The sequence below is a fragment of the Megascapheus bottae genome, chromosome 22 (genome assembly GCF_031878675.1).
Source record: "Megascapheus bottae isolate mThoBot1 chromosome 22, mThoBot2.hap1, whole genome shotgun sequence".
NCBI lineage: Eukaryota > Metazoa > Chordata > Mammalia > Rodentia > Geomyidae > Megascapheus > Megascapheus bottae.
In genome coordinates, this window is record NC_143530.1 from 10,270,470 (window position 1) to 10,296,362 (window position 25,893).

General features: G+C 39.7%; 1 protein-coding gene across 1 annotated transcript in view; it reads left to right on the forward strand.

Annotated features, from left to right (window-relative positions):
* The window catches only part of Btbd9 (BTB domain containing 9), a 338,683-nt gene that overhangs the window by 256,565 nt on the left and 56,225 nt on the right, over window positions 1-25,893 (forward strand). The window contains exon 9 of the mRNA XM_090355745.1: window positions 18,256-18,363. Within this exon, the coding sequence (XP_090211871.1) occupies window positions 18,256-18,363 (108 nt within the window). The remainder of the gene's footprint in view (window positions 1-18,255; window positions 18,364-25,893) is intronic.

Here is a 25,893-nt window from a genome sequence, read left to right on the forward strand (position 1 = left end):
TGACTTCCACTTACAATGATTAGATGGCACCATGTAACGTAGACAGTCCCTAACAGGTTGGCTAAAACACTGAAGGCCATGGTGATAGATTAGTTCACCTAGTGAACAAGTCTGCCATATATCCCTGCCTGGTACAGGTTATGTCACATCTTCTTTGGAGATTTAAAACAATCTTATTTCATGTGTTCTGCTTATTTTATTTTTATAAATAGCTTGGTTGAGATGCAGTTCACATACCACACAGTTCACCCACTCAAGGAAGCTGTCTTTCCCATTTATTTTTCAGATTTTTTTTTTTCAGTGCGGGTGGTCAAATCTAGGGCCTTGAACATTCTAAGGTCAGTGCTTTACCACCAAGCTATACTTCCTGTCTTCCTTATTATTATTCATTTATTTGATGAAGTGTGCTGAGAAAGTGTCTCACTGTGTAGTCTTGGGTGGCACTGAACTCATGATTCTCCCTTCTTCTGCTTCAGAGTGCTGGGATTTCAGGCATGCACCACCATGCATGGGCTACTTATTTATTTATTTATTTATTTATTTATTTATGGCCAGTCCTAGGCTTGAGCTCAGAGCCTGAGCACTGTCCTTGGACTTTCTCAAGGCTAGCATTGTACCACTTGAGCCTCAGTACCACTTCTGACTTTTTTCTATGTATGTGGTACTGAGGAATCGAACCTGGGTCTTCATGCATGCTAGGCAAAGCCCTCTACCACTAGGCCAAACTCCTGGCCCACTACTTATTTTTTAAAGTTATCTTTTTGTGCACAGCATCTAGGTGTATCCAGAAAAGTACAGTAGTAGTTGTGGTTTATATTATTCTGTTTCAGAAGGTGTCTGCCTACTGCTTATAATTCTGATCCAAAATGAGAGGCATTACTGATTCTATATGGTTGATTTTTTTATTCATGAAATTTACTTCCTAAGAAAATCAGTAAGTTTCTGTCACAAATATTTAATCTGGCTTTCTTTAAATGGTCTGAATTTATCATAATAAACCATATATACAATGAAGCTTGGGAAGCAGTCAAGATCTTAAACTTACGACTGCTCAGAAAGAGAATAGCACCTGGAGATTAGCTTAGAGGGAGAATGTTTGCCTACTATGCAAGAGGCTTTAGGTTTTATCATAACACTGTTAAAAATAGAGAAAGGGAGGGAATCCTATTTTATCATAGCAGAATTTTTAAGTTGAAAATCCATTTAAAATATGATCACCAGATATACTTGATCAATAAGGCATCTGTTTACTTACTCCAGTTATAGTTATCTGCTCTGTGTACACAGAAAATTCTAATATCAGAACCTTCACTGAATATTCATGTTATCTTATAGTGGCAAATTAATTATGTCAGAAGTCCCTCTAGAGGTAACATTTCAGTGTTTAAATCTGGAGCTTAAAAAAGTCATGTCCTCCTCCTTTGGAATGAAATAATGCATACAAAATCTGTGACTTTGAAAGAAGTCTTCACTAAGTCTAATCTGTTTTTCCTCTAGCTTCTTGAGGGAAGTGGTAGGTCTGTGTTTCTGTCTAGGGTTTGGGTTTTTTTTTTGTTGTTTTTAATAGTATTACAGTGGGTGTACCTTGCTTTGGGGATTTTTGAAACTAGAATGTAGTCACTGGAAAGGTTATTACAGCAACAGTAATTTAAGTTGTAAGAGAAGAAATCCAAGTGTTCTTCAGTTTTCTTCCCATCCTTACTTTGGGTCTTTCTCTGTATTTCATTGTTAGTTTGTCATTTGTTTGTTTGTTTAAGGTAACTAGGGTAGACTATTGGCTCTTACCAGACTTCTCAGTGCTAGTCAATGGGGAGCAATATTGTTTTTTACCCTGATTATCCTGTACTAGAGTGTATTGTGTTGATTCTTCCTTAAATGTTAGTGGTAAGAACAAAATGTAAGTTTTGAGTGTTAAAGAAGGGACAGAGTAAGCCTTCTCTTTACTTGTTTTGCTTTGAACTTTCAGTTATTTTAACCAACTTTGAAACAGGAAGTACCTTTTGCCTAAGGGTTTTGAGCCTGAATTTCTATTAGCAATAGAAATCTGAAAGATCGTTACCCATTTGGACTTTTCTTGGCATATACTTACCTCAGGAACCTTAGCTCAGGGTGGTTGGAATCTAGAATGATAGATCCTGTTTCTAAGTCCTTTTGTTTCCTAATGGGAACAATGCCCATTTAATGGTCCACCGAAATCAATGTGAGCCTCATCAATTATCCTCCTGATATTTAACCCTTCTCTGTTCATTTCTTCTGTGAAGTAACTAAGCCCATTTCATCAAATACTGTCCATAGGAATCCTGCTAAGAATTAGTAAGGCATCATTTATAGGAAATTGGTGGTAATCAGATAAATAATATTGTATTGATGATGGCATTTCTAGTAAATTAGAAGAATGGTGCTGCCATTACAGTGCTCAATACAGTGAGATTTTAGTTGACCATGGTATATTGGTTGGATTTATCAAAGAAAAATGTTTTAAACAGTTGTTTAAAACTTAGTTGTTAAAAAATCAGTTCTTTAAGGATTCTAAATGAGTTGTTCTGTTAAAACAGCAAATACCATAAGGTTTTTATCCTTCTGTGGTCAGAGGCTTCCCTGGCCAGCTGTCCGGTAAAAATGCTTTTTACAGCCAAAATAGGCAGAGCTGAGATAGATGGCAGCAGATAGATCTGTACTAAGCTATTTCTTCCTAGTGTGGTTTTTGTCAGTAGGGTCATCTTCCTCTAACTGATGTGTTATTATTTTACTGCTGTCATGTTAATTGCCCCATCAATAACTGTTGGACATATTGTTTATGGACCTTTTTTTAAGTGATATAACTTCCTCAGCTACTCTACTATCCCGCTTCCTCCCCACCCCCGAGTTGGGATCTGGAAGGTATTGGCTAGTAACTATCTTCTTTTCATGGGTTCAGTTTGAGAAGGTAATCCCAGGTACTTTATCAGTTCAAGGGATAGGAGGGCTTGGAAGCACTTTTCAGTTTTAATTGAAAGGCTTTTTTCTTCCCTATTTTTTGGTCTCCTATCTTTTTTGTTCTTTTACTCTTGAGAGAAATACCCAAATTGAGGGTGAAAAGCAGGCCAAGCATTGTCAGTATTGTTGTCACAGTAACAAAGATGGAATTGTGACTAGAACAAAATCTAAAACTCCAGGTGGAATTTGCTACATGAAAAATCTTTGGAACATTCAATAGAAGAAAAAGATTTTAGACATTTCTAGGTTAAGACTAAACTGTACCTTTATTTCCAACCTTGGTGCCATAACTCTTTACTGCTTACTGAGACCAGTTTTAGTTTTGTGTTGCTGGGGTTGGCAAGCTTGTATTTGTAAAGAGACCGACAGTTGGTTGATATGTCAGGGTTTGTAGACTACATAGCCTGTATAGTAACTATTCAACTCCATTTAGTGGTGTTACTGTGTTCCAATAAAACTTTTATTTACAAAAGCAGTGCTTCATTTGTTCAGCATTTCTCCTCGTTGACTCTCCTGGCCCATATAGGTGAAAGCAGAGTCAGGGAAGTTCATTTACCTTTCATAGTTTAAAAAATATAAGTAATAATACTTACAAGCCTGATATTATATATATATATATATAAATGTTTAAACTCAGCATTTAGTTTGGAAACAAAATATATACCATGGTCCGTAGTTTTCTTACTGCATTTTATTGATGAATGAGCCTTATTATTATTTATAAAGGTGATAATCAGAGGGATTGAAGTTACATAAATCAGTACATTTCTTTTTAAACACTGTTACTGCTACCTTATTTTCTTCCGCTTCCCTTCCCTATTCCCCTCCCTCAAAGTTGTAAAGTTTAATTCCGATATTGTATCTAGTATCATTGTTGCATCAGTTCCTCCTTTTGTCCTGCTGATTCCATTTCCCTTTCATGGATCAGATAAACGTAATATAATTTTTTATAGGTCTTTCCACTTCCTTACAAATGGGGCAATGTCATTTGTTCTAATGGAAGCATTTTGTATATATACCACATTTTTTTGATTGGTTCATCTACTGAGGGGCATGTGGGTTGGTTCCATATCTTAGTTGTAATGAACATGGTTGTGCTGGTAGTTTTAGTATGGCCTTGTTTGTAGTCAGTGCCACAGTCAGTGCCTTGTTTGTGGCCAGTTGGGTAAATGCCCAGGAGTGGGATTGCTGGGCCATAGGGGAGCTCTGTGTTTAGTTGGGGTTTTTTGTTGTTGTTTTGTTTTTGTTTTTGTTTTTTGCTTTTGTTTTTGCCAGCCCTGGGCCTTGAGCTCAGGGCCTAAGCACTGTCCTTGAACTTTCTCAAGGCTAGCACTATACCACTTGAGCCAAAACACCACTTCCGGCTTTTTTCTATGTATGTGTTACTAAGAGATTGAATCCGGGTCTTCTTGCATGCTAGGCCAGCACTGTACCACTAGCCAAACCCCAGGCCCCTGTTTAGTCTTTTGGGGAACCTCATACTGCTTTCCAGAGTGATTGAACAAGTGGGAATGAACCTTGTGGCCTGGCTGCCTCAAGGAAGGACAAGAAATCTTAATTCAGATGTGCAGTTCTTTTCGTTATTGTTTTTGTTTATCTTACTTCAATTTTTTTATTGTTTTGTTGAGTTTTAGTAGTGATCGAGATTGAAACTATGGCTTTACATGTTCTAAGCGAGCATTCTACCACTGAGTTATATCTTCATCCCCTAATTCCACTTTTATCTATTGTAGATATTGAGTATCTTCTAAGATAGTTGTTTAAAAGAAGGAGAGGTGGTTCCTGCCACTTTTTAAAGCAGTGGTTTCCATTTTCTCAATTAGTGTATTACTATTTACTATGCATGTTTTACAGAAAGTACCAAAAGTTTTATTACATGTAACTTTGTAGTTACTTTTTTTTTTTTAAGGGAACCACAAACCATCAAAATCTATTTTCCTCTCTTCCCCTACAGTTCAATCCACCCATTTAGAAGAGGCCCTGGATTCAAAGACAGAGATAGGATGGGGCTCCTGTGCCTGTCTACTGCCACTGTGCCTTGTGGCACCGCTTACTTGGACCACGAGGACAGAAGCAGAGCCTGTGGAACCCTCTGAGGTCCATGTGGTTTAAGGAGATAACTAGAAGCCTCACCACTTTCTTCTTCCCACCCATGTACACCTTGCCTCTGGCTGCTAGGTCTCATCTCCCAAATACTCAGGCTGTGCTGACTGAACACTGTTCCAGCACTAGCTCCTTGGAGTTTGTCTCTGAAATGCTTCCTAGCCTCATTACGTAAACATTAATTGTTAGGTCATGTGACTGACAAGCTGCTTTAGCCAGGCCTTGTTGTGCCCCTCGGCACAAATTTTAATATTGGCTCTTGGGGATTCTGTGCAAGAGCAGGAGGATCCCAAGAAGCCTGAGACCTCACCTTCTCGGCATGGGGGTCCTTTCTTGGCTTGTGAAAGGACCTACTAAATCACTTCTGGTCTGTACTCTGTGTGAATCAGGAGGTTCAAGGGTGTGGGGTATGCACTGCCGCTGTGTGCATTGGAGACCTTTGTGGAGCCAGAGCTGTGCTCTCATATCCTTTGGATCCTCGGAAGGGTGGGACAAATGTTGGTTCTTCTGGATGGGGAAGGGTGGGCCAGAAGAACAAAAGTGCTTTCTCCATGTGGCAAGGTGTAGCTGACAGGGCCTAGAAGTGATTTATTCATCTTAGCCTCCTTCACTCATATTTTCTGGCCTCTCAGTACTGTCACTAGAGATTCTACTTTCTGTATGGGAGTTTTCCCTGGAAGCTCACCTAGAATACATTTTGAAGGATTATGTACATGGCCTGGAGACTGGCCCCCTTGCTCAGTACATGTGGTGAATATTCATGCAGGCACCTGGAAGGATTATTTCTAAAATGGCAGCTCTTCTAAAATACATCCAGAGAGGGAGGGTTTTTTTGTGGTCTGAGGATCCTTCAGCCAAACAAATGTGGGAGTTGGGGGAGGGTACCACACAATTCTAGCAAATATTCATGAGATACAAACAGCATCCTCTTTTCTTTAGCAGCAGCAGAGAGGAAGAATACTAGCCCCCATTTTTTTCTCGGACCTATGCTCTGGGAAGAACAATGTGGGTGATTTTAAGGCATGGTGGGAGTTAGGGCTGTTGTTCATTTAGCCTTTGGTCCTTTAACCCACACTGGTTTGGTTTAATTATGACTGTTTGGCAGTTAGGAAAGTTAAAGTTATTAATGTTCAGTTGAACATGTTTGAATTAAAATTTGTGATATCGTCTTTGAAGGCCTGGATCAAGAAAACTGTACTGAGTGACCAGTGATCAAAAGAATTCCATTGAAAACATTAATTAGACATTTTTTCCTCTAGCTGTTACAAAAATATTACACAAAATGTTGCTTATTTTCTAGCTTCTTGCCATGCTTCAAAAGATTTATTGCACAGTGACATGTTAAATTGATTCATTATCTTTTGTTTATAAGAATGGATAGGATTTTGGCCTGTCTATACTGATGAAGATATTACTATTATTATTCTCATTAATGTCTTTATTTTAGTGATAAGTCATGAGAATAATTAAAATTTAAAAGATATCTCAGCCTTCAAACAGAATAATTTACTTATTGTAAGTGTTCAAGGTGTATAACACAATTTAACATTTTGTTTTTGTGTTTTAGGGAATGGTAGACTTTCTGTGAATGCCCTCACAGAAGATCTCAGGAAAGACATTCATCAGAAAAGGAAACATGAAGAGTGGGGTGCAGCTTAGTGTTAAGAGTGCTTGCTTGCAAAAGGGGCATATAGGAGACAGTTTTCAAAACAGACTGGCTGGCTAGGAATACAAGAGTTAGTATAGGAGGAAGAAAAGCCTGAGGAGGAATGAGCAGCCACCTGCATAGGTGGTACCAAGTGGGGAACAGATCCCCAAGTAGATAGAGTATTTTAAAATCACTTTCAGCAAAAGCTCTAGACTTTGTAGGTTGTGCCCTGTGGGGGGAAAAGAAGATGATTCATAGCTAAAGCAAAGGTCAAAACCCAGATATGATTCAAGTATAGAGGTCAGGTGGATAAAAGAGAGGAGATGATGTGGGAAAATGTACTAGCTGTGTTAAGAGAGACCAGAGAAGAGATTTGGTAAGAACAAAAATAGAAGATGTTATTGAACAGGTGGAGGTTTTCCTTAAAGTTTGTCGCTCTTGGAATGTTCTCTTGCCTGTAATATTCAGGGAAGAGTATTCCCACCTTGCTTTCCCCCTCCTTCTCTTTATCACCTGGTTGAGAGGTTATAAAGATCTGCCTATCACTAAATTGTGAGGTATCCCACAGACATGGGTCCCCATGAAAACCAGACCCAAGGGTGCAGAACAAAGCCATGGACCTTACTGAACTTCTCTTTGGCACCATTTCAAGGTGGTTGGTAATCTGTGAGCATGTGGGCACAATTAAGCATGTAGCCAGAGGCAGAACAGGAGAATAATTTATACTTTTCATCCATTTTGTCCTATTATTTTTGTAAGTGGTATGAAGCCAGGCAGGGGGATTGGCTTACAGGAGGTTGTTTTCTAATTGAAATATAATGTACTATTAGGGTGTTAAATCTGTTGGACTTGGGTGAATCACCTGGCTTTTGTGAGAAGAGTGATGTACCTGTAATTCCTCTCCCCTTTACATCATCCTCTGCTGTCCTGCTCTCCACATCTACAGTTCTGTAAGTGGAGCTTATGCTCTAGAAGACACTGTGCTGGTGGCATGTTAGCTACCAGACCACCCACCATGCTGTACATTAGATCTTGAATGGTCTTGTCTTTAAAGTCTGATGGAGGGGTGCTTGGATTTTGTCCATTTGTTTGCAGAAGACAAAATAATGTCCCTTTTATTTAAAAAAATCTGGTGAAATATGATTGGATGTTTTAACCTCAGGAGTCTGGAGCCAGGTGACATTACTTCTCTTGCTTTTGGATAGGGTCATTTTATTCCAAGGCAATCATATATGTTAAGACCAAAGAAGTGAAATCCTGGGTGGGCAGGGAGTTTGGCCTAGTGGTAGAGTGCTTGACTAGCATGCACGAAGACCCAAGTTCGATTCCTCGGTACCACATACATAGAAAAAAGCCAAAAGTGGTGTTGAGGCTCAAGTGATAGAGCTCTAGCCTTGAGAAAGTCCAAGGACAGCAGTGCTCAGGCCCTGAGCTCAAGCCCAGGACTGGCAAAAAGAAAAATTAAAAAAAAAAAAAAAAGTGAAATCCCTACCACTTAGCTTAAAGTGAGTCCTGAGCTCATTCTTGAGCCTATCTCTTCTTATTTTCCTAATAATTTATTAGAATTGAGGATGAGGGACAGTAGAGTTCACACAGATACTTATTACCATCAGCTCTTAGAAGATACTGATTCTGGCCTTTTTTCAGTCCCATCGCCTAATAATCTCTGAAGCAAATGAAGCTGATAGGATGTGGACTCTGAAGCCCAGCGCTGTGGTCTGCCTCTTACTTACCCTTTTCTGATCCTGCTGGTGAGCCAAATTGGGCCTTTCCCACTGACAGTGGGCACGTCACAGTGAGGAGGCTGTTGTGATCAAGGCAGATGGCCTTGGTACAGAGGGAAGCATCTGTAAAAGCTGCATCCCTGCTTAATGTGCCCCTGCCTAAAAGGTCTGGAACGTGATGAGGCTTTACCTTTGAAAATATTACAGAACCATTTGATCAGTTTCTGATGTTTTTTATGCCAACAGCTGGTGTAAGGAAGGGCTATATGGCAAAGTCACCTTCAAAAATATAAGGAAAAGTGTTTTTCTTCTCAAAGGCTGTTTGCACTGGACAAAATTTTCTCATCTGTCCACATTGAAAGCATAAAATGAAAGGATTTTCTTCAAATTCATTGTGCAGTTTGAAATCTAGATCAGAAGCCTGAGCTTAAGCCTACTTGTTGAAAGTTTGACAAGTGATTAAATAATTTGTAAGAGATAGCTTGGGCAGTGTTTACCCCAGGCAAGAACATTAACCATGGTACTTAGAAAAATAGATTTGCATTGAAAGCAGGAAATGTGCTGATTATAAATTGTTTTCCCCCCTGAATGTGATAATGTATGCAAAAACATTTTGAAATGGGCGAGGTCTGTGTGAGTGTAGGTGGGACTGTTTCGTTGTTCACCATGCATTCCACACTCCGAGTGGACTCAGCAGCTCACAGCTGTTAGCTGTGCTGTGGGGTGGAATATACAGTTCGCGTTTTATATTATCACCCAAACCTTGAAATTAAAACTTAATCTCCCTAGGGTGTGAAATATAGCCTCAACTAACAATTCAGACTTGATTGCTTTGTATTATCTCAAAGGTTTAGAATGCTTACTTTGATCCAGCTATCCATAGTTATGTCCTGAAGACTTAGTCTGTCCACATGTAAATAATTTGCCTGGATAATGCAATATCAGATGTATGAGTTCACTAGACATGCACCTCTTCCATTTATTCCCCCCTTTCCAGTAAGAACCCATGACATAAAGTGAGTGGCAAGATACACACAGGAGTTTGGGTGTGTACTTTTCACTTCACTTTATTTCATTCTGTGCCTTCCAGTGCTTGAACACATACAGCACACAGGTCAGACCATCACAAGCCTAATCTTGCTTTTGCCCTGCCTGTTGCCATTGTTCTAATTATCTTAGAGAAGTCACCTACATCTGCTGTAATTTTCATCTTGAAAGTCCCCCACATGCCCATATGTTGAAGAACTGGTCCCTAACCATACTATTCTTGGGAAGTAGAACAATTAAGAGGGGAGGCCTGATGGAAGGTAGTTAAGTCACTAGGCATATGTTCTTGTGGGGGCAATATTATGACTCCCCCCAGTCCCTTCCTGGCTGCCATGAGGTAAGCAGCTTCCTCTATTCATGCTCAGGCCCAGAAGCAATGGGCTGGCCATCCATAGACTGAAACCTCTAAGACTATTAGCCAACATAAACTTCACCTCTCTCCTCCTACCTCCTCTCCCTGTCAGTCATAGAGTTTGAACTCAGGACCTGGGTGCTATCCCTGAGCTCTTTATTTCAAAGCTAGTGTTCTATCACTTAGAGCCACAGTACCACTTCTGGTTTTCTGGTAGTTAAAGATGAGTCTCATAGACTTCCCTGCTTGAGCTGACTTCAAGCCATGATCCTCAAATCCTAAATAGCTAAGATTTCAGGCAAGAGCCACCATTGCCCAGCAACCTCCCCTCTTTTTAAGCTAAATTATGTCAGATGTTTTGTCACAGTGGCCACCAACACAGTATCCCAACTTTGAGAGATTAAACAATTATTAGTACGTAGGGGCTGGGAGTTTGGCCTAGTGGTAGAGTGCTTGCCTAGCATGCATGAAGACCCGGGTTCAATTCCTCAGTACCACATACATACAAAAAAGCCAGGAGTGGTGCTGAGGCTCAAGTGGTAGAGCTCTAGCCTTGAGAAAGTCCAAGGACAGTGCTCAGGCCCTGAGCCCAAGCCCAGGACTGGCAAAAAAAAAAAAGACAGTACATAGACTCCTGGATGTCCCTCTGCTAACTTAATTTCCCAAGAACACACTCCATCTAATGAGCAGCCTATATTTCCCTTCTGATGTTGATGAAGACTGGAATCCCCTTTTTCTTACAAGTTGTGTCACTCTAAGGCCCTGTGGTGATAGTTCCTCAGAATCCTCATGTCTGAAATTTACAGGGCAGCCACCTGGTCTCCAGCACACATTTTTTATAAAGTCTCATTCCTTGGCTCTGATTTCCTGCTGAGAATCTCATTCTGGACTTACATTCCTCCAGAACCCCTTCTCAGTTGGACCTTGCTCCCTATCTGAAGAGGAAACTACATAATTGAACCCCGTGACAGCCAGCAATAAGAAATAACTTCCTTTTTGGGGAAAAATGCCAATTTCTCACCATCAAAGTTGTTTCTCTGAAGCTGTGTTAAGTTCCTTGGCAGCAGATACATGGGTCCTACATTAGAGACTAGAATAGAACTTCTAACATATCTTCTTCCCATGAGAAATGGACTTTTCTGAATGAAGCTTACACACTAGCTTCACTGAATGACCATAGCTGCTTCCCTTTGGCCCTCACTGACATATCTGTTGCCTCTATTGTTCTATATCACCCCACCCCCTTCCCTTAGCATCTCCTTTTCTGAAGTTAGTCTGCCTCCTAGGCCTCAAAGTTGTCAGTGCTCTTTTTGGCCCTCATTCCTTGACTCTATACTGTGTTCCCTTGCTGCCTGGTAACCCTGCAATGGGTTATAAACTGCCAATTGTTGCTTTTTTCACAAGACTCTTGTCCTGCAGCTCAACTGACTCCACTGAGCTTTTTCCTAAGCTCACACTACAGTCCTGCTGATCTCCCCATCTGTAGAGAAACTCCTTTCCTACTTGAATGAAAAAACTGCCATTGTTTTATATCCATCATTCTTGCTTTTCTGTAGAGTCCTAGGTGTCATTGCTTTGCTCATTACCATGACCTCTATTCTGTCAAATACCTTTTCTATCCAAAGTGCTTAGCTTAGCTTAGCTTAGTTTAGGACCCTTCTTTCGGTTCCAAGGGTCAGAAATGAAGTAAAGATAGCAATAATTGTGATAATGATATTTTTATGAAAACTAGGGCAGAAACCTTCATGGCCATCATAGGGACTAAACCCAGACGTGGGAATCTGTCAGGGGCCTGGGAAGCCCCCTGCCCCAGGATGTACTGCCTGCCTGCCTGCCTGCCTTTTCTACCCCTTAATTCATATGGCTTTCTTTGCATCCTTGCACCTTCAATGGGAGAGGGCCACCCCAGATTGCCTGCATCCTCATTATCTCATTTAAGTGAACTGAGCCAATTAAGGCAGAATCGCACATAATTCTCAATGTTTGAGAAAGGAGATCTGATTAGCCCAGCATGGGTCCTGTTGCTCCCTAGGATGCAGTCAAGGCAACACAACAAACTAGGCTCAGGGGGACCCCCCAAACCTACTTTGAAGTACAGCTGAAATCAGCCCTCAAAGTAAGGAGACACAGACATTCCAAAAACATCTACACATGTCCAGTTGCTGAGAATTTTAAACTGTTAGAGTCACAGGGGTCCTGGGAAACCATGAAATCTAGACTTTTTACAGAAGGAGAATTTAAGCTCAGTGACTTGACTAGTGTTACTTAGTACTGAATACTAAGGAATTTTTTAATCATTAAATGGAAGGGAGTTGTTTCTAGGGTATTTTAGCAAAGAACCATCTGTATAAATTTTTGAGGTTAGTAGTACCTTTGACTTTGAACAATTAGAAATAGATTTGATGATAAGCTATTACAGTATTACTGATAGACTTATAGTTGATCTTTAGTCTAAGAAACTTTCAGCAATAGCAGCAGTGTGGCCCCAGGCCTTCCAGGGGAGTCTGTACAAATGATAGGCAATTAGAAACACACAGCAGGGCCTTGTTCCCAGTCCCAAAGACCAGTTCATTGGAGAAGCTCTTGGTCTAGCCAGTTAAGCCTCAGCCATTGTTCACAATCTGGCATAGAATTAATCCCTTAAGAAGGGGATGGAGGAAAATGCCATTTAGCACAACATAGTTTGTCATCCTATGCATAATGCAGACTTTCCAATTAGAATGCTACAATTTGGAAACTTTCTACACAGACTGATGAGAGAGCAATTATTTTAAGAAGGGAAAACTCAGTCCACTGGGTTTGCCTCCAGTCACTTCTGACTCAAGCTGCAAAGACAGAGTTTTGAAATCATATTCACTATTGAATTTTGTATCAAAACACCAGCTAGGAGAGCAATTAGTTGCTGTAAACTGAACCCCTGGTAATCAATGATATGCAGCCAGCCAGAGCATTTATGGAAGATGTAAGCAGAATCCCATCTGCTAATCAATTTTAGAAAACCTAGCACCTTGTTGCTTTTAGGGAAACACCATAGTAAGAATTGGAAGGATGGAGAAGATACCATTTAATTTCACCAGGCATTTCCTGCAGTGCTCATTAGGCAGAAGGGTTTGTGGTAACAACTAAACAGACCTCATACGCATCAACAGATCTTTGATAGTGACTTCTTATACTCAACTTCTTTTGAAAATAGCTTCTGGACATTGATGGGAGGTGTGTAGCTGGTTTTCTTTGGTGGGGTGAATAGAGTAAAGAAACTCATCTTAGCTAAGGTCATGGAGTGTCTGTCCTGGGCAAGCTCACTGTGCCAACACTGCCTGCCAGATACAAGTCAGGGACCTCTCTGTTTCTCCAAATGTGAAGACATAAAAAAGGACTATAGGCATGAGAACCCAGTGCCACCCCATGCAGACCAAGGGTCTGAGCCCAGTGTTTTCTTCAGTATATTTGCTTTTTCAATTGAATCAAGAAAAGGACTTTCATTCATGGTGAACCTAAATTCAAGCAAATATACATCCTGACCCATGAATTAGAATCCCTCTTACAAATTCTGCTGTGTAGGAGTGTAAGCCCTGGCTTGATAACCTGCAATCCATCAGTGTCCTTTCTACTCAAGAGTCACCATGACCCTATGTCCCCAGCCCCCAGGGACTCTTAATAGAGAAATAGAGAAATGTCTCAACCAGCATGTACACTTGGCTGCTGCTCAGAGAAAAAGATTTTAGGCCAGGAGAAATTATTGAGGTAAAGATCGATAGATGAAGCTAATAAAAATTAATATCTTCAGCATGCAAACTATGATAGACAGTAGATTAATGTCCTTTAGATATAGAGGGCACTTGTAAGTCACTAACAAAAGGGTACATATAAATAGAAAATGTATAAAATGTGCAGTTTCATATACAAAACACTGAAAATTAATGAAATATAATTCTGGCAGTATTTTTTAATATTAAACAACACTGGTTGTGATGGTAATATACTGCTAGTAATATAAGTACTACTTGTTACTACAGACTTGGGAGTAGGGAGAGAAAAGTACATTGTAGTGAATATTGAAGCTTCAAATTGTTACTAATTGTCCATCTTCTTTATCTTTTATAGTGATAATAATTTTACTTGTAGAAATGTATAGATTTGGGGCCAGGAGTTTGGCCTCATTGTAGAGTGCTTGCCTGGCATGCACAAAGACCCACGTTTGATTCCTTGGTACTACATATATAGAAAAAAGCTGGAAATGGTACTGTGGTTCAAGTGGTAGAGCTCTAGCCTTGAGAAAGCCCAAGGACAGTGCTCCGGCCCTGAGTTCAAGCACTGGGACTGGCCAAAAAAAGGGGGGGGGGATGTATAGAATTTTACTTGTAAAAATTTTTAATAGATATGACTGAAAATGTTCACACCAAACCCAGACACCAATGGCTTAAGCCTGTAATGCTAGTTCCTCCAGTACTTGAGATCTGACTGGCAAAAAAAAAAAAAAAGCTTTGGGACAGCTCCCAGGCCCTGAGTTCAAGCCCCAGAATCAGCACGAACATGCACAAAGTTCACAACAGAGTTTTCAATACAGAAGAATCTTACCAGCTACATAGTTTAACAAGAGATAAATTATGACATACCCATAAATAACATACTATGAAGTTTTCACATAGGACATAAATATATAGGTGAATATTTGGTACTACAAAAATGTTCATAATAAATCATTAAATGAATGAAACAATATATGAATAGTATGTATTTTGTGTATGTGTTTATATTGCTGGGCATATAGGTGATCTTTATTTTAAAATAATAAAATTTTCCTTAACACAATTGGAGCCAGGTTCCCGTGGCTCATTCTTCCACTTGTAGCTACACAGGAATCTGAGATCTAGATGTTTCCAATCTGGGGCCATCCTAGGCAGAAAGATCTCCAAGACTCCATGTTCAAAATAACCAGCAAAAAATACAGGCTGGAGGCATAGCTCAAGAGGTAAAAGTACCTGCTGAGCAAGCAAGCAAGCTGAGCAAGGGCTAAGCCCTGAGTTTAAATCCCTATTTCTTCTTCTCCCCTACACACACACACACACACACACACACACACACACACACACACACACACACATTATGCTTGGAGGAAAATAAATGTGGAACTGGAAATTGTTAAGTGAAATAAACCAGTCTGAGAAAAACAGATATAGCATGTTTTCTCTCATGTGCTGAATTGACATTAAAAACAAATTAATGAAATGAATTTAAAATAGTGGGACTGTAGCTGGGCATGGTGGCTCACGCCTATAATCCTAGCTACTCAGGAAGCTGAGATCTGAGGATCTCAGTTCAAAGCTAGCCCAGGCAATACAAAGCCGAAAGACTATTATCTCCAATTAATCACTAGAAAATGGGAAGTGGGGCTGTGGCTCAAGGGTAAGGTGATAGCCTTGATCTGAAGAGCTCAGGGGCAGCACCCAGGTCCAGGGGTAGGGTGGTAGCCTTGAGTGCCAGGCCAGAGTTCAAGCCCCAAATGGAGGGACTGATTAGAAAAATGTGAAAAGAGAGAAGAGGAAGGGATGAATATAATCAAAGTACTTCATGTGCATATATGAAAATAAGATAATGATTCTAAAACAAATTAAGGGGTAAAAAGAATAATGGGGTGAGTTTGATCCAAGTACATTATATGTGTGTATGATAATATCACAGTGAAATTCTTTTCAGAATTGATATATAATAATAAAGACAGAAAAGGCAACTTGATGAACTTTATAGCCTATGCTACTTATAGGGCATGTTATACAACTTCAAAGATTTCTTCCAATATCACTGTACACTGAGAATCTCTACTGAAGAATTGCCCATCCTCTTTATCTTCTGCATATCCCATCTTATCACGGTGGTCTTTTTCCATGAAGTACTTTGAAATCCAGTTGCATAGTTTCCCAAAAGGGATTGATTGTTTTCATTTAGCTACTGTGTAGAAGCACTAAGTTGTTATCTAGAAGAATAGGGATTGCAACAAACCTGATTCTTCAGAAATAACTCAGAATTCCAAAAGGGAAAATAGCCTCAGTGCTGTATTCCAACAAAGGTATTATGTGAAGAAAATGATTATTAATTAGAAGTCTTTTCTAATTTTAGTAGCACATGTACATTACTGATATCATGCACAATTACCACTGCAAACAAAGAACTAAGGGGAAAAGAGACACAAGGCAGTCCTAATCCTCAACAATAGCTTTATAGGGTAACATTAAGCTGAGCTTGTACAAAGGATTTTTATTGACTGTAATTGCAAGATTAATGGAAGATAATACAAGTGGTTTTTACAGGTTGAAAATGTGACCCAGGCATATAAACGGGAAGTGGAGGAAATATTTGACAGTAGGGTTACAGAAGTGGGCTCTGGGTCAGGTTACAATCTTGTAACAATCCCTCTTGAACTATGAGTTTAGACAGCTTAATAGTTTAAGCCTCACTTTTTTCCCTTATAACTGAATGAAAATAAGTACTAAAAGGCTACTTAAGACGTATTGCATAGGGCACTTAGCAAAATGCCTTAAAGACAATAATAAACATTGAAGAAATTTTGGTTATCATGATCATCATTATTACTGTTGCTAAAAAGGAGAATACTGTACCTATAATCCTAGCTACTTGAGAAGCTGAGATTGGGAGGATTGCACCTCAGTGCCAACCTGAGCAAAAATGTTCTTGATATCCCTTCTCAATACAGAGCTGGATGTAATAGTGCATGGCTGATATTGTAGTCACAAAAGAAAGATGACTACAGTAGGCAGATTATGCTCAAGTGCATCTAGCAGAATGCAAGACCATGTCTCAAAAAACAGCCAATAGAAAAATGGGCTGGAAGTGTGGCTGGCTCAATGGTAATAGTGCATGCATCACAAGCATGAGGCCCAGAGTTCAAACTCTACTACTAAAAAAAAGAGGAATATACTTTCCCAGCAGACATTTACCAAGTATGAACTGTGTATGAGCACTACTCCAGAATTTTAGATTAGAAACATTAAACATAGTACTGCCTTCAGCTCGCTATTCTACCGTGCAGGAGAAGCAAGCACGTATGACAAAATATACAATAAGATATTGTATGTATTTTGCATGGGAAGGTTATTTACATGTGTCTATATCTATGTACCTACCACTCAGATTAAAATGTTCACATTTTTTCTCTATTCTAGAAAATACTCTTCTACTGTTTTCAAATCAATACCTTCCCACTATTCTGAAACCAGTGGATGAATTTTGTCTGCTTTGAGCTTTGTATAAATGAAATCAGACTGTTAATGCTTAAGATCTTACTTGGAAGAAAAGGAAGATAAGAATAGGAAAGATAATAAATTTGTAAATAATGAATGAAGTTTTTATTAGCTGGCGACCCATAATCCTAGCTACTTGAGAGATTGGGAGAATCATAGTTCAAGGCCAGCCTGGGGAAAAAAAAAATTGCAAGATTTCTATCTCAACCAATAGCCAGAAGCTGTGGTGCTTGATTGTCATTCCAGCTACATTGGAAGCTGACATGGGGAGGGTCACTGTTCCAGGCCAGCCCCAAGCAAAGCAGCTTATAAAACCAGCCAGGTGCCTGAGGCTAGGGAAAGAAAGTCTGTATCTCTAGTTAACCACCAGAAAATGCCAAAAGTGGAGTGATAGCCCAAGTGTTAGAGTACCCTTGAGCAGAAAAAGCTCAGCGACAGTTCTCAAGCTCTAGGTTCAAGCCCCAGGATTGTACCAAAAGCCAAGTTTCTGAAACCCTATCTCAACACTTTATTATTCCCTAAAAATATTCAACTATTACATAGCATTGTCTTTCTGTTAAAGATTATGGAAGGCCAGATGTAGTGGTACACATACCAGCACTTGGAAGACTGAGGCAAGAGGAGTGAGTTTCCACTGGTGTGGACTACATAGGGAGACCCTGTCTTAAAACAAGGGGACAGGGTGCACAAGGTTTAGAGTACACTGGAGAATGTGCATAGGTTGTATACCATGCATCTATGCACCTGGGGTGCAATGGTATTCCTAAGGCCAGTCTCCCTTAGGTGCTACATCCAAATCAAGGCATGCTTTTGTAACCAGTTAGGAAAATTAGAAAGCAGAGACTCATCAGTGAGTGTGGTCTACAGGATGGAAGAATCTGGAAGAAGGACATACTACCCCTTCAGACAGTCTAAAGAACTGAGTTGTGCATAAACTAAAGAGATGAGCTACAGATGAGCTACAGCTGTATTTCCCTTGTAGGGTGTTGGGATTCACCTTCATTCTCCAGTTCTTGGGGGCAGGGATAGGGTGCAAAGGAGGCGGAGACTGGAGGTCTTGAATAAAGTAGACACTGACTGCCTTCTGGGCCTGGTAGCCTTGTTACAGAACCTTTATTGCAGTCTGGTCTTTTTTTCTTCCCCCAGGTTGTTGCTTTGGGACTGTGATGATCGAAGCTACAGCTACTATGTTGAGGTTTCTACCAACCAGCAGCAGTGGACCATGGTGGCTGACAGAACAAAAGTCTCATGCAAGTAAGTCATGTCCTTGGAGGATTTCATTCTGGACACAAAGATAATTTTTCCCATGGCTTCAGATAGTCCAGAGAAGATTCATGGCCCCGCCAAATTGCGTTCTTATTTACATGTTAAAAATATATTTCAGTGATCCTTTATTTTACTTTGAACTACTAAATACTTTCACAAAAATGTACTTGATATGACTAAACAAGCTTTATTTTATGACTTGAAAAATGACTTCATATGTCTAAATAGGGAAAAAGATATTTTCTTAGGAAGTGCAGTCTTAGTCCCTCCACACTATTTCTTTAGGATTGTTTTCTTCCTTTGAGAATTTTGCTGGAGTACTCAGTATTTCAGTACTTTTATTCTAGGGCTCTTAGTTTTCACCCTCATCATTCTCAAGGCTGGCTAAAAATTTAACTCAGTGTTTAATCTACTGTTTAGTTTACTAAACAAAACCTGTGTATTAAGTTCTTCATGCACAACATACTCATTTAATACATTTGGCACAGGGGCTTTGTAAGAACTTACCTGGTTATAGCAACAGCTAGAAGGAAAGATTCTGAGGCTGTGACCAACTAACTGAGCATCATACTACATAAAGGAGTTCAGGTTGTTTTTGTGTAGAACAAGATTATCTGGGATACAAAATAGAGCCAAATTGCTGAAATTTCTTTATCTTTTTACGATTCTGTATTTTAACCATAACATGATCCTGAATAAAAGAACTGACAAACCAATGATTAAGAAGGTATTTTGGGGCTGGGAGTTTGGCCTAGTGGTAGAGTTCTTGCCTAGCATGCACAAAGACCTGGGTTTGATTCCTCAATATCACATCCATAGAAAAAAGCCAGAGTGGTGTTGAGGCTCAAGTGGTAGAGCTCTAGCCTTAAGAAAGTCCAAGGACAGTGGTCAGGCCCTGAGCTCAAACCCAGGACTGGCAAAAAAAAAAAAAGCATTATGATATTCTGGATATGTAAACATTATTCACAAAAGAAAATTATCTAATAATTGGTTGAGTCTTCAGAGAAGGAAATATTCTGTGCCAGTGAATATGTACCTTCTAGGAAGAATTATATCACGTTAACATCAAATTAGGTTTCCTTTTTTTTCCAGAGCTGAGGACCAAACTCAGGGCCTTGCACTTACCAGGCAAGGGCTCTTCCACTGAGCTAAATCCCCAACCCCCCAAATTAGGTTTTCTTACAAATGCTTAGGCTTATTCCACATGTTAAATAACTTTTTATTAGCCAGCTTTTTGTTTTCTTAAAGTTACTAAATGCCTCTTTTTTCTGTCTCAGAAGTTTTGGTTAATTTTGAGCAAATTGCATCCTATACTTTCTCTGAAGCTGTGATCCTACAGTTTTCTTTGCCCTTCCTATGTAGGGTAGCAGTAGCATGTATTGGATTATGTTTTCTGTAGCATTTTCCAATGGGTTAACAAAATCCCTTAAGTTATGTTTGTATGGGGTTGGAAACTGTATGTCTCTAGTTGGAAACCATAGCTTTGGGTTTCTAGAACTGTGTCTAATGATACTTTGTAATTGGCTATGTTCCTTGTGATTCTGGGCTCTATGTTTATGGGACTATCACAAGGAATATTAGTTTCTTTATGGAATGTGAATTTATACCAGTGTCTCCAGACTGCCCATTGCTGAGTCTTACTTACCTGAATGGTCCCTGTGGGCCATATAGTTGTGTAAATTGCTATAAGAAAGAAATACTGGACACTGCCCTGGTGCCTTGCTGTGTTTCATTCTGTCTCTTTGATGAGGCTGAAGGCTCCTATGGCTTGTTTGGATCTTTGAGTGGGAGCATTTAGTTCAGATTGTTTATGACCATTACAGAGTAAATATGTATTCTTTTTAAAGAAATGATATATGAGCAGCAGATCTTCAGAGTTTTTCTATATCTGAGTCCTGGTTTGAATAGAGAATTCAGTCATTTTAGACCCTTGCACTTATTGCCCTCTAGCATCTAATACTGCTGAGGAAAAATCTGACATCACTTATACTCCTGTTTCTTTGAGAAATTTATCTTTCTCCTTAGAAATTTTGAGGATCTTCTTTTCATCCTTGGTGGTCACTTTAAAATTCACAGTATGACTAGCTATGAGTAGTTTTCTCATCCATATTGTTCAGCTTGCTGCAATATAGAACTCTGTTCAGTTCTCAGTTTATGAATTTTATCTTCTAACATTTTTTTATAAATCATCAAAATCATTTACTTGATAATGTCTTCCCTTCCAGTTTGCAACACATTTATGAATGTGTTTCCTTTGTAATTCTTTGGTGGTACATCAATGGCTTCCGGGAAGGAAGAGGTAAATGTGCCCATAGTGAATTCTGCCTGAACACTATGGTATGGGCTTACTTAGCATTAGTTGTTGAGCATGAGTATATGAAGAAAATGTGATGTATAGCACACTATGTACACACACACACAAACACACACAATGGAATTTTATTCATCCATCAGGAAGAATAATAACATTTAATTTGCAAGGAAATGGATGAACCTAGAAGAAAAAATTACATTAAGTGAAATCTGGCTCAGAGAAACAAAGGGATATATTTTCTCTCACATGTGAAAGTTAAATATAAGTTATAAACATATGAAAACATATAGGGGGCCATATACACACATATATGTATATATACACAATCAAACCAACTAAAGTGTGCCATATGCATGCATGCAGCAGTGGATTTCGTGTTAAAATTCTTTGAATAAGTAACTAACACTTTTAACAAAATTGACACTTTTAACAAAATGAATACCTGAGGTGGCTCAGGCTTAAGGGGAAGGAGGCAGAGGAAGGGAGAAAGGAATGATGGACAGAGTCACACTACTCAGTATATATATGCTAGAATGGAACTAGGAGAGTGAGTAGGGTTGGGATAGAGAGGGAAGGAGGAATGTATTTATTTTTTGTATTTATTAAGGTAGTTTATGTGTACAATGCATCTTGATCTGTGTCATCTTCACCCCCTTTGGACTCACCCCTTCTCCGTTTCTTTCTTAGTTCTGAGGTATATACAATGAATTCTTGCCTGCATACATGACCTAAATATTAAGAAAAGTGAGGGAAGAGATGGGTTGGAAGGGGTGGGTGAGAATGTCAAAAGGGGTGACACTGATCAAAATGCACTGTATTTATAAACTGCTTTGATAAATGGCAGCTCCTCTGTACAAACTTAAAAGCTAACAAAAAATATTTCAAAAAATAATAAAAACCAAAAACATTAATTTTTAATTAAAGTAGGAAGACTCTTCTCTCCAGAGTATTTTATTTATAATCAGAGCATATGGAACTTAGATACCTATGTCTTCAATACCAGGTCCAATTCAAGTGCACATTACTAAGTTTATTAAAAAGTTAATTTTGACTTGTTAAAATTGATAGGATTTATTACACTGAATTTCAAATCAGATTTTTTTCAAAGATGGAGAGGAAATGATAGAAGGGGTGACATTGATCAAGCTGCATTATAGTCCTAAATTAACATGTTCAGTTGAAACCCCTTTGTATAACTACTTAAAGATAATAATACTTGGAGAGAACAAGGGAAGCAGTGATATTGTCTAAAAAGAAATGTACTCATTACCTGACATATAACTAGAACCCCTCTGTATATCACCTTTATAATAATGAATTTTAAAATGTAAAAAAAAAAGATAATAATGAGAAATCAGTTGTTGATAATCCCCAGTAGTCTTCTTTCTTTCTTCCTGACTCCTCTGCCCTGTTCTATATCTTTCTTGCTCCTGGCCAGGTATATGTCCTGACATCATTCATTTAACCATTTCTTCACTAGGCCACAGTCCCATTGAGTAATAGCTCTGCCTGCAGTTAGGAACCTCAGCTAGCATGTCCAGGACTGGAACCTTAGAAAACATCTTGGCAAATGTAAACAGATCAAGAACTATCTAGTCTTTCTAGATTTTGGCTTCCAGTTTTCTTAACAATTTTCTGTCTACCATATTCCAGATTCCTTTCTGAAATTATTTTCTCCAATGTAGGAGTTCAGTGTAAATGACATTGAAAGTGTGGCTCAGTGGTAGAATCTTTGCCTGGCAATTACAAGGCCCTAAGTTCAACTCCAGTACCACTAACAAGAAAATATAAAAAAAATTAAATGATGTAGGGGCTGAGCATGTGGTTCAGCTGGTAGAATGTTTACCTGGTATGCACAACTTACTAGATTTCAACTCAAGGACTAAATAAATAAATGAATTTTCAACCAGTTTGGAATAGCTTAAGAAAATACATAATACATTTTTCTTTGAAAACACAGCACAAAATTATAAAAAAAAAAATACCATCAAAATTGAAAGGGGAAATAATGGAAGTTTAGAGGAGTACCAAAGGGAAATGTCTGATTGTTAATAATGATTGTGTAGTTGGATTGTGAACATGTTTTCTAGTTTTCTACATTTTTTATATATTTTCCTATGTTTCTTTTAAAATCCAAAAGAATGGCATGTTTTTTTTTCGTTTGGGGTTTTTTTTTTTTTGGCTACAGATATAAATGTTTTATAGATGTTTGTCCTTGCCATTAATTAAGTAACATAAGCTAGGAGAGTGGTATATTTATACACTGTCAGCAGTAAATCAACAAAATTAAGTAAGTGCTGCGCATGGCAGTATCCCAGCAGCTCTTCAGGACCTTGACACCACTTACCCCAGCATGATTTGTGCTTCCCTTTAAATGACACTTGAACCTCATTCTTCTCATACTTCTCCTGGAGGACCCTTAAAGCTTGATTTCCAGCGCTTCTTCCCTTTTCGTTTCTTCAGGGCTTCAAAAACCATTTCTGTCTGAGTCTGCTTTCTCGCCGGGTCTGGCCTGCAGGGGAGGTTGGGGCAGACCAGTGGAGCAGCCAGAATTTACAGGATCCCCCAGGAGATTTCTCCCTGTGTCTGCTCTGGGAAGCTCTCTCATGACCTGGGTGGGCTCCGCTGTCTGTTTTCTGGTCTTGAGCATTATTATATCTACATCTGAGAACACTGTGTCCTCCCTGGTGAGTGTTCTGTCACATAGACCTGAGGAAGGGCTATATTCTGGTCTAGGGTCTCTTTCTGTAGCTGCTATCTATTGACTAGGAATCTTAGAAAAACAAATCATGTTTCTTATAAGAGCTGCTGAGGCTGAGAATAGCAGGATAAATTAAAGGTGAAGACATACAGCTTCAGTAAACTCTTCCAAAGTGAGCCAAGATTGAAAAATGGCACATTTAAACCTACTCAATTTACTTTGCCTGCAATTTTCTACATCGTCTTTACCATTGTTGATGATGGTGTTGCAAAAGCTATCTTCCTACTTATTTTGTCTATTAGCTGGACATCCAACAAAACAAAAGCCTTGGGCTGGTTCCAGGGATCACTGCTGGTTGTGTGGTTTGGGATTACACATAAAGGAGGAGGAAGCACCATCCATGTGCTGACAAGAAGCTTGTAGTCAAGTGTCAGCTTGGAGCTTCTAGGAAGGGAATCACACTCTCAACTGTCATGTAGATCCGGCTGTGAAATGTCACTGTTGCTCCCGAGCTTCTGCTGTGCTAATAGCCAGGAACGCTATCCTCAGATTTCTCATGCTAGCAGAGTTGGAGTGTGTTTACTTGTTCTTTCCACGAGTGTGAGCCAATTAATGGGCTATGGTTGTGTAATTGTCATTTTAAAACTGCTCAGTGAAGATTCTGTTATTCTTTCTTCATACTTATTTCCATTTTTCTACATAGCATTTGACAATAATGAAAAAGCGAGTCTTGTTCTTTCCTGTACTTTTTAAAAGGGCAAATACTGATGTTAATTTTGATAAGACTCATAACTTAAGCAGTAAAGAAACATGTCCCTGTAAGAATAGCAAAAGGAAAAAAAAAACAACTCAGCATAAACATACACACATGATAGGAGGCATATATCCCTGGGGTCATCATGAAGTATTAGAGCTTGTTTTATAGAACATATCTACATGCTGGAACAGACTTAGAGACACCTGTTCATAAAACTTTTATAGGACTAAGATGTCTCTTAAAAGCTGGGTGTTGGTGGCTTATGTCTATAATCCTAGCTACTCAGGAGGTAGAGATCAGATTATCATGGTTCAAAGCCAGGCAGAAAAGTCCTTGTGAGAATCTTCTCTCTCATTTAATCACTCAAAAACTAGAAGGAAGGCTGTGGCTTCAAGTGGTAGAGTCCTAGAGTTGAGTTAAAGAGCTCAGAGACAACACCCAAACTCTGAATTCAAACCCTAAAACTGACCTAGGAAGGAAGGGATGAAGGGAGGGAGGACAGGCAAGGTGTGACAAGGTACCAGAGGGCATGCAGCAGGGCGTGGTACAGCAGTGTGCTGCAACACACGGCACCGCACGGCCGTGTGTAGCAACGTGTAGAAGTGTGTGGTAGGGTGCAGGAGTGGGAGGCAACGCACAGCAGTGTTCTGCAGGGCGTGGCGGTTTGCGGCAATGCATGGCAGTGTACGGCAAGATGCTGCCATGTGCAGAAAGGTGCAGGAGTATGCGACATGGTGTGCGGCAGTTCACGGCACAGTGTGGCAGTGTGGGGCACTAAGCAGGTGAAAGTGGCAACATGAAGCAGGGTGCATCCGCGCACGGCCTGACATTGGCAGTGTACGGCAACACATGGCAAGGTGCAATAGTGTGCAACAGCACACAGCAGTGTGCCAAATGCGCAGCAGTGGGTGTGGCATGGCTATGTGCAACAGGACACGCTAAGACGCGGCACTGTGCAGCATGGTGCAGCAGTTTGTGGCAGTGTGTGGCAAGGTGCAACACTCTGTGGTAGGGCATGGCTGAGTGCAACCAGGCGAGAATAGAGTATTTTGGAGTAGAATATTCAATCCTTTGTAACTAGATCTTCAGTGGGGACTTAGTGTTTGTATTGCAGAAAATTTTGTGTAAAAAAATTTCTCATACATTGGAAGATGTGGAAAAGCAACTTCTTTTGCTAAGTATATGAAGGACCTAAGCTGAGAAGTATCATGGACCTCAGAGAGTCTTCGCCTCTCCCAGGACACGACAGAACTGTATAAGCACACTTAAAATGTACATGATTTGGACCAGAGTTTAGCCTAGTGGTAGAGTCCTTGCTTATCATGCACGAAGACCAAGTTCCATTCCTTGGTGCCACAAACAGAGAAAAATGCTGAAAGTGGTGCTGTAGAGTGCTATCCTTGAGGAAAGCCCAAGGACAGTGCTGAGGCCCTGAGTTCAAGCCCCAGGACTGGCAAAAAATTTATGTGTACATGATTTGTCTTGTATCATGGAAGTAAAATTTTTGATGTAATATTCCAAATGACAGAAGTACCTGAAGATCACAGTAATCCAAGTTCCATCATTCTCTTCTTTTCCATACCCGTTTTCAACTGCCCATCTCCTCTGCTTCCCACCCCCTACCTCCCCTGTTTTGTACCTGATTCTAGTCATATCAGACTTGTCATCCCTGCCTGCTTATTCTCTGGATCAAGACCAGAATTCTTCACTTCCCTGCACAGTCTGGTCCCTCCTACCTCACCACAC